The sequence below is a fragment of the Typopeltis vanoorti genome, chromosome 2, assembly GCF_054136105.1.
Source record: "Typopeltis vanoorti isolate ZY-2024b chromosome 2, IOZ_Tvanoo_1.0, whole genome shotgun sequence".
NCBI classification, from domain to species: Eukaryota; Metazoa; Arthropoda; class Arachnida; order Uropygi; family Thelyphonidae; genus Typopeltis; species Typopeltis vanoorti.
In genome coordinates this window covers 48,854,178-48,864,151 of record NC_143550.1, presented here as the reverse complement: position 1 = coordinate 48,864,151, position 9,974 = coordinate 48,854,178, and the positions used below count along the sequence as shown (strand labels likewise).

The window sequence follows — 9,974 nt, the reverse complement described above, 5'->3', positions numbered from 1 at the left end:
TTGAGCTTTTCAGCCAATTTCAGGAGGGCATGGCTGTACACTGCCCTGCACTAGTGTTTTCTGCATGAATCATTTGGAAGAGGTTCTCTCCGAGACACTTCCAAACCCCACACTTTGCATGAATGCAAAGAAAATCAAGAAATGTTGATGATTTTCTCTTACTCAGCATATAATCTAGACCTGGCACTACCTAATTATTTTTTCAGGGTGATGTCTCACTTCCTGCACAGATCATACATTGCCAATGTTGAAGGAGTCGAGACTGGTGTCAAGAACTTTTCACACCAAAAGACTAGATCTGGTATTACATATACTATCTATATGAAGGCATTATAAGGTTACAGAACATAAATGGCTTATATTTTTCTTGTATAAGATAGTTTAATGAAACAGATTTATGGGGCTCTGTGGTAACTTTCATAATGCTGGGTTGTCAGAAGAAAACCTTATAGGTTTCATTCCAGGTCAACGATTAGAGGAGTTTATATATATATATATAATTATTATTCCACAGTTAGTCAATCTTTGATGCAAGCAAGAAAGCAGGACTTTTCCTCCCACAAAATCAATCAGAGAAAACTCTCGAGTAGATATAAATAAATACAGTTGACCCTCACTACAGAAAACACTGTTACAAACTTCTGAAAGTTTCAACTGATGTCTATAGATACAATGCTATTCTAAAGTAGATTTACTATAGCAAATTATCCATTATAACACAAACAACCTATTCCTGTATTCCCTATGAGTTTTGTATAGTAGAACTGACTGCAACAGTTAGGAATAGGAACAGTGCTTCTTATTGAGAATGAGAATATACTCAAACAATAGCAATGGGGGACAGGCTGCCTAGAGATGGCCATAAAATTAAGGCAAAAGAATGCTTGCTACTTGTTGGAAGTGAAAAAGACATACAGGATAGACTTAATTAACAAAGTGTAAAAATAAAAATTTTTTAAATTTCGAAAGTTCTGGATCATCTTAACATTCATGTGTGTACCAAGAGAGCATTATTGAATAATATATATATAGTTTTCAACAACAGGAGATAAAACTGTCTTTGTCTTATTACTCCTGCATATGGACATGCACACCTAATAGCTAAATATCGCTAGTTTCATAACTCGTTAACACATATAGAGATCATGTACTCAATTGAGCAGTTTCATTTAGTGACATGAACCATATAAAAGCAATGGTTAACAAACATATATATATATATATATATATATAAAAATCAAATGAATAATTAAAACTGGTTTCAGTTATATAAAAGATATATAATAACAGAATTAAAAGTACTGCCTTAAAAGTTTAAATTAGTCTACAACACAGTACATACTGTATATAAACTGCTTATGCTGTCTTTCTTTTGCCTATATTATTTGCATTCTAAGTGTGTCTCATATTTCCATACATCATAAATAAAACAGTAAAACTCAGAATTGAAATTCAATAAAGAAATAGATTTTAAAAGTTCAAGTAATCACTGCACAGTCTGTGTAAAGAATGCGATGTTTTGATTAGATTGCAATTTTACAAAAACACTTGATTTTTTTTTGCTGAGAGTAGATCACAGTTATGAGAGTTAAGATTGCTTGTTATATATAATCAATTTATATCCAAATTATGTCTTTTTTTTTTTATCTAAATCTAAAAATCTAATAGTATTAAAATTTCTATATTTTAATTTTTCAAATCAGAACTTTTTTAATATTTCAAGAAACTTAATAAAATCAACGGAAATATATAACAAGCTTTCGGAAAGATTGTTTCTAGTTCCACCAAAAAAATTGTGGATGTTTGCAAATGCACAATATATATGTGGACCTGAATTCTTGCATCAAACAGCATTGCATAACTGTTAAACACTTAACATTTCTGCTCATCAAATGCTTGGAAAACACATTTGACAAGTGATTAGTTCCATGAAAATTTTCATTTTTAAATGACAGATGTATCTTTTCAAATGTCTTTTAGATTTCTACCTGACCTTCAGTAAATTCAGTGAAGAGATCAAAGAACCTCTCTTACGAACCAGAGTAGCTGCCACTGCAGGAAATAAAATTAAAATGTCAGTTAAGTATCAAAAAGTGCAGTTTTGAAGTTATCATTAATTATTATTACTACTATAGGACTTCCATCGAGTCAAGAGACAACTATAAAAGTGCATACAATTGTTTGCAATTTCACTGTTGAATACTGGGCCTGAAATAAATTAAGAATATGGAAAAAAAAAGTAAATGACATTTTCAAAATGCATATTCACAGTGGCTGAGAGTATGGGGAGTACAGAAACAGTAAATAAGATGCAATTTTGTGCATCTTAATCATAGTAAAGGCTTTCTATGAATCTTTTGACTGAATGGAGGTCAAAATATTTTAAAAACATATTTAAAAATTAGCACATGATCACAGACTGTATCAGTCTTTATTCTAGCATAGAACTGGACACAAAATGTGCATTATGGGGGGGGGGGGGAGTGCAGTGGGAATTTAAAATTTGTGTAGTTAAAAGTATTATACAGAAGGCAAAATTATTTAATTAAATAATGACACTTATTTTATACAAAACTACACAAATCAATAAGAATATGTAACTATAATTTAAAAAAATGTTCTTATTTTTGTATTGGTTTTGCCATCTTGCTCTTTCTTGTCAGCTTCTTTGAAAATGCTTTTGTACCATATTTAGTAGCAAAGATATTTTCCTTAATTAGTATATGCTAGAAAATTTGGTTAAAGCCCATAAAAAATAAATAAAAAGTCATTAAGAATTCTGCTAAATCAGATCAAAACTTGTATTCAAAGAGTACAGCAGCAGCATTAACCTGTTTCAGAGTCTGATTTGGAAACTTATGTAGTGAGAGACAAAATATCAAGATGAAGGCAGAAAAAGGTGCAATAGAGTGCATTTTAAAAAAGAAACAACCCATGGAAGAAACTGACCAGGTATGTTACCAGTCAGATTTTTTTCCATAGGTTTATACATATACTTGATAAGAAATTAATGACTTTTCATCAAGTTGCTCTTTATAACTACACAGTTCTTCTTTCACAAACCACATACATACAATATGGTGGATGTCATCTCCAGCTCAGAAAAGAAAAACTTGCTACAACTATCTCCTAGAACAGTGCTTCCCAAACTTCTGGATACCAGGGCCCCCTTTGGAAAAATTAAAATATTTCACGGCCCCCCTCGAAAAAAAATCATTCACTATATATTAATATATACATATATTATTATAATATTTATTGTATTTATATTCAATACAAAACATACACAGTTTTGTATTGAATACTATAAAACTGTGTATATATTAAGTTATAATAATATATACATATATTATTATAATATTTATTGTATTTATATTCAATACAAAACATACGAATCGAATATTGCAAAAATCAAATGCAAATATTACATTTTTAGCATCTTACATACACATTTGACATGGCACATTATCTCATATTTTTATATAGATACTGTATTATATAGATATTGTTATTGTACATTTGCAGCACAAGCACATGAAACGTAAAACAATTATTAATAAAGAAAGAATTAAAAACATAAAAGAAGTTTAATGCCGGCAAAGGTTGGTCGATTGGTAGAGCCTCTGCTACTAATGGCTGTTAAGTAAGTTTGAGCGCGGTTAGTAGTTGGAAGGGACCAATCGTTCGTGATGTTGGCATACTCTCCCTCGATGAGTCTTTGGACTCCGGAGGTGTCAAATAATAATAATAACAATTTAATGCAATGGATGTGTTTCAATACTGCTACACCAATATCAGGTGAAATATTTGAAACTGCAATTCTCAGATATCTGTTTTGAAATGAAACTTATATGAATAAACATATATTTACTAATATTTATTAAGTGCCGAAATATGTAGGAAGTAAAATTTGTGAACCCGCACCAATGTGTGATTTTTTTCCATTAAAATATAAAAAATAACAAAAAAGAAATAATAAATAATAAAATTTAATATGTTTCTTTTAAGATAAAAAAAATCTACTCAGTCTTAAAAGATTTTAAATTTGTTTTCATTATTTCACGGCCCCCAAGGGGGCCGCGGCCCATAGTTTGGGAAGCGCTGTCCTAGAACATAGTAAGATAGATATAATACACTATTTTGCTATTCCTATTTATGAGAAATATGATTTATGCTATCAAGATGATTCTCAGTAGCTCTGTGTGGTCTAGCTTTTACTGATTATGAGCCTTCAATAAGTGTCGTAACAAGTCTAGTAGGTAACTCTTCATAATATAGGGCATTATAATGGCATGATATTTGTATGAATGGGTGAATGTGGCAAGATGTGTTTATTGAGAGACTGAACAAGAGAAGTGTGATATTTTAATGGATTGTGGTGATTTAAATGCAAATCAAGAACAAGAAGTGAAGCATATTAGATGACAGGCAGTTAGGGATGGAAGAATGGTATCAGCCAGAAGGGGAAGTGAGAGAATAGGAGTGCAGAGAATGTGACCGTGAATATAGAAATGAATGAAAAAGCAAAAGCGAGCATGACTGCAGGAATAGAAGTGAGATGGATTGACAGCAAAAGTGAGTGTAGCTACAGGAACAGAAGAAAGCCTGACTAATGGAGCACAAGTGGGAGCAACTGATATGAAAGAGAGCACAGCTGCTGAATGCAAGAACTGAATAATGAAAGAGATGTATGGGGTATACGAACAGAAGAGTATGATAGAATAAAATGAAAGATGGTAGGGAAAAAGAAGTGGCAAAGGATGCAAGAGCAGCACTGTAAGGAAATTATATTATAAAAAGTGTGGTGGATGAGAGGGTGCACAAGGTTTGTGTTCCAGAAGGGAGGATGAATAGGAAGATTGATTTCTCTATATGAAAAGTGTGCAAGGAAGACAGTGGTGATAGTAGAAACAAATGATTTGGTTGGACATAGGGAGAATGTAAGAATTGATATCAGGAGATAATTGAGGAGAGTGAAAGACAACAGTGTGGTAGGAAGAGTAGTTGGTCTGTTGCTTGGGTATGATGATGATGAGTTGAGACAGACAGCCAAGATCATGAAACAGTGTGTTCGTGACAATGTGTGAAGAGAAAATAGTGCAGCTTGTGAATGTGTGGGATTCTTTCCTCAAACTCATTCCAGTGAGTTTAAGGAATGAATGAACTGCATTTGAATTTAAATGGTTTTGGCATGAGTCATCTGGAAAGGGTGCTACTGGAAGGAAGTGAAACAAGTAATTCACTAATGCAAACAATACCTTGTTTGCATTAGTGAACAAACAGACAAAAGCAGGTGAGTCGTAGAATGGGTAGGACTGGTTATAGACCAAGAAATGAATTTATTCACCTTCAAATAATTGGAATAAGCGAAACATGGTTGGATGAGAATGATATCCTGACAGAAATAGAAATGGAAGTTTTTCTATGATATAATTTTCATGAGGACAGGAAGGGCATGGGGGGGGGGGGATGAGAGAGCTGCTGATGATATTAGGGGAATTATGTCTGCACAAGATTGAGATATAAGGGGAAAATACTGGCAGTTGTTTTGAAGCAGTATAGCTGTTTCATTCCTATCAGCCTTCAACATTCTCCACCTCAGAGGAGGTGGAGAATGTTGAAGGTGGAGACAAAGAAATATATAGGTGACTTAGCTTAGTGGCAAGAGAGAGAGAGTGATCATTATGGGTGATTTTAATTGGAATAAAGAGATAGCATAAAGGAATATGGAAAACTAATTTCTTGAGATCTTAACAGACAACTATTTCAGGCAATATATGTAATGGAGGGCCCAAGAAGGTTGTGTCTTAGAGCTGACCATATCATCAGAGAATGTACTTGTAAATGGGGTGCCTAATCTTTCCCCATTTGGTGAGTGTGACCATGAGGTGATCATCTAGGTTATCACCAGTCATATGAAAAGCTTAGGAGACAACTAGGAGCTGAAGCATGGAAAGAGAAGTTGAGAGAGAAAAGAGATAGGTGTTACTTGGGTATTGATCAAGAGCTATTTAACAGCAGCAATGTCTGAGTGTATTACAAAGATGAAAAGGCTAAATAGGGTAGGAGTAAAATGGATGAATGAAGGGATTAAGCATGAAATCTGAAAGGAGGAGGAGGCAACATAAAATGAAATTAATGTTGGCAATAATCAGTTACACAAAGAACAGACCAGGAAGGTGACTCATTTAGTAAAGAACAAAAATTAGCTAAGCAAAGTAAGAAAATCATCCCAGTGAGTTATTTTGATATGTGGCAAGCAGAAGAAAGAGTGACTATGGTAGGATAATGTTAGTTGATGACAATGGTAGAACTGATGCAGAGGATATAGCAAAGTATTCAAAAAGCAGGTTATCAGGGTATTTCATCCTTGTAATGGCAACATCATGAGAATGTGGAGTGTAGAGGATATAATGGAGGAGGGACTACAGTGAATGAACAAGAGATATATGAAGAATCGAGTAAATTTGATGTTAATAAGATAGTAGGTTTCGACAGTATATCACTGTGCTTGAAAGGAATGCTCTAGGGAAGTGTTTCCCAAAGTATGGTATGTGTGCCTCTAGGGCAGGGGTGACCAACCTTTTATAGTTCATGTATCAATTTTTTCATTTTTTAGTTAAGATGCATCATACAAACTTATACCACTTTTCAGTCCTTTTTAAATATGGTAATATGGATATATTTAACAGTTATGCATAAAATGATTTATTATATATATGGTAATATAGACACTTTTAGCAGTTTTAAATAAAAGGATTTCATATAAAGACAAGATAAACATTAATTATTGTATTGACTTTTGAAATTGCTTTGCTTTTGCTAAGCTTGTAATGTTTGGAGTTAAATCAGTTACAGAAAGCATCAAATAGTTTTTCAAATTTGAATCAGTCAGTCACGACCATAGTTTGTTCTTAATCATTTTCATTTATGAAAATGCTTGTTCGCATCTGTATGTAGTTCCAAAATGACAGATATAACTCTGAGCAAATTTTCTCAGTTCTGGAAAATGTTCACAGGGCAACAATTGCCAGAAATTAATTACATCAGAAGCATCTGGGAGTGATGGAAGTTCGTTAAATTTCATTTTCAATAAAGAATTGGTTTTGAGATCAATAAGTTCCATTTGTATGTTACTAGGCATCGTCAAGATTTTTTGTTCAGTAAGTGAAAAGGGATTTATAAATGCAAGTATGCAGTCTTCTTCTTCTTCGGCAAAGTTGCTAAAACGAATGTTAAAGGACTCTTGCAATAATCTGAGTTTCTCAGTATATTCTGTAACGTTGCCATTATTTTCAACAGATTCACTATGTTCTTTTAAATGTGGAAATTGACTTAAATCCCCATTTTCTTACTGGGAGATGAACAGTTTTCATTTCATTTTGAATGCACTAATGTCATTTACTAAGCTAGGAAGCAATTTGTTCTTGCCCTGCAGTTTCAAATTTAGATCATTGAGGTGGCTGGTAACATCAACTACAAATGCTAAATCAAATAGCCGTTTCTCATCACACAACAGGGCTTTTTCCTCATGCAGCTCATCCTTCACTTCCAGAAAATTACGAACACTTTCTTTCAGCTTCCAAAATATACCGAGAACTTGTCCTTTAGAAAGCCAGCGCACCTCACAATGAAGGATGAGATCACCATATTCCATATCTAGCAGTTCACGATATTCTCTGAATTCTCTTCTGTTTAACCCTCTTGCTCTAATTTTATTCACACACTTTACAACTGGTATCATAGCATGCTTCATATTTAGTTTTTCCACACCGAGATTCTTCATGTATACTTTAGTAGATACTTTAGTGTGATACTTTAGTAGAGAACGACCTAAAAACCTTTCAAGTAAAGTTACAGTCCCAGAAACTCTACCTATCATTGACGGTGTTCCATCAGTGCAAACACTAATGAGCTTACTAGAATCTAGTTGTTGATTTTCTAGACATGACTTTACTTTGTCAAATATGTCTGACCCTCTGGTTTTTCCATGAAGTGACTCAAGACCGATAGATGTTATAGATGTTAAAATTACCATCAATTCCTCTTATAAAAATGCTAAATTGGGCTACATCACATATGTCAGCGGATTCGTCCAAGGCTAAAGAAAAGAAAGAACAAGCATGAACATGGTCTTTTAATTGCTCGGTAACATCATGAGAAAGTTCTTCGATGCGTCTTATAATTGTTTGCTTGGACAGAGCAATTTGGTTTACTTTTCTTACAACATTCTTATCACCAAGACATTTTGCAAATTTTTCAGGACAGGACTTAACAACTTCCTCTCCATCAGAGAAAGGCTTGTGTTTTTTAGCCAACACAAAGGCAATTTCATAAGACGGCTCAAGCATTGGCACACTTTCACAACTTCGTTTCAGAAATATATTTTGTCTCTTTTTTAACCACCTATTCTTTCCGCAACTCAGACCCAGGAACTAACTTCAGTTTTTCTTCTAATTCAGCTTCATGTTTTCTATAGTGTCTGTTAAGATCATGTCTTCTATTATCTGAGAGAGTGCTTTCACAAACAATGTACAATGGTTTTTCTGAAAGACCCACAATAAATATGAACTAATTTTCCCACAGTTCATTAAACTGGCATTTGCTATCACCTTCTGCTTTTCTTCTGTTCATTTTCTTTTGCAAAGTAATGGGTAGCTGATTGTAAAAAAAATTATTTCAAAAAGTAATGCTTATTATTAAATAATTTATTTAAATTATTTTATGGTTTTAAACATTATGAACATTCAAAAACAGTTCTACAAGTTTAAGATAAGATTCCTGTTTTCATGAAGGCCTAATGCAGTTCTATAAGTTTAAAAATATTATATATATATTTTTTCATAGTGTTTTCGTCTCTCTCTCTCTTGTAATATATTATGTCCAATGAAATACGAGATCACTTCCTGCCATAAAACAGTCGATCAGCTGGCAATCACGCACACAACCCAAACATCCTCATTACGAAGCTTTGCTGATGATCAGTTCAATTTTGGGAATAAATCTACTATACATAAATAAAAAGTAAAAGTAAAGATATTGTATAAAAAAAACATAAAAACACACACATACAAATACACCGAATAATTCCAGGTTTCAGTATCAGCAAATTAGGGGAGCGGGCAAGAACTTGACATACGTGTTCAAAATGAAAAAAATTATTTTTAAATTTACAGAACTATATTAAGCCCTAATAAAAACAGAAATCTTATCTTAAACTTAAAGAACTGTTAATAAAAACATATAAGTTCGAAAATGCAGAACTGTTCACTCACATCGAATCAGAAGTTCATCGAACGTTATGATAAGAGTCAGCTGTAAACTGATTGAGTAACTGGTGATGCATGTCAGCATTTGTAGGCGCCTGTTGCTTCAAGATCAAACAAGTATAATAAGTGGGCACTCTAGAATTCAGTGGTAGGTTAATTGTGTGTTTATATATATATATATATATATATATATAAATTGTATACAACATTTTTAAAAAATTTTCTCTGGGTTCAGTGTGCCACTTTTAATCATGCAATGTGCCACTTTTGGCGCATGCACCATAGGTTGGCCACCCCTGCTCTAGGGTATGCAAAAAGTCTTTAGGGGATACAAGAAACTTGTTTAAATTACATTTTTTTCCATTCTATATTTTGTCACTGTATTGTCACAGATAGGTCTATTCTATAATTAGTTTTTCAATACCTAAAAAATCTAAAGGCAGTTTTAAATAAAATGTGTCTCTTGGCAGATATCAACTGACTTTTGTCAGGCTGTGCCTGGCTGTCAGTACAGTCATGCTTCCACTGTATGATTTGAACTGTTTGCATTAAAAGTTTAAATTCAAATAGTTCGAACCATTTGAATGGAATATCTGCTAAATTTTGAAATCATTCGTATCTTAAATTGCAATGGTCCTTAGCAACTGTTTCATCACCCAGGTGTGCACCTGTATGAGTTTAATTGTGTTTCTGTCACAGGTTTCT

At 33.2% G+C, this 9,974-nt stretch overlaps 1 protein-coding gene across 1 annotated transcript in view; it reads right to left on the bottom strand.

Annotated features, from left to right (window-relative positions):
• Positions 1-1,927: 1,927 nt before the first annotated feature.
• The window catches only part of LOC150108990 (arf-GAP with dual PH domain-containing protein 1-like), a 165,566-nt gene continuing 157,519 nt past the window's right edge, over positions 1,928-9,974 (bottom strand). The window contains exon 6 of the mRNA XM_090401433.1: positions 1,928-2,052. Within this exon, the coding sequence (XP_090257559.1) occupies positions 1,985-2,052 (68 nt within the window). The 3' untranslated portion in view covers positions 1,928-1,984. The remainder of the gene's footprint in view (positions 2,053-9,974) is intronic.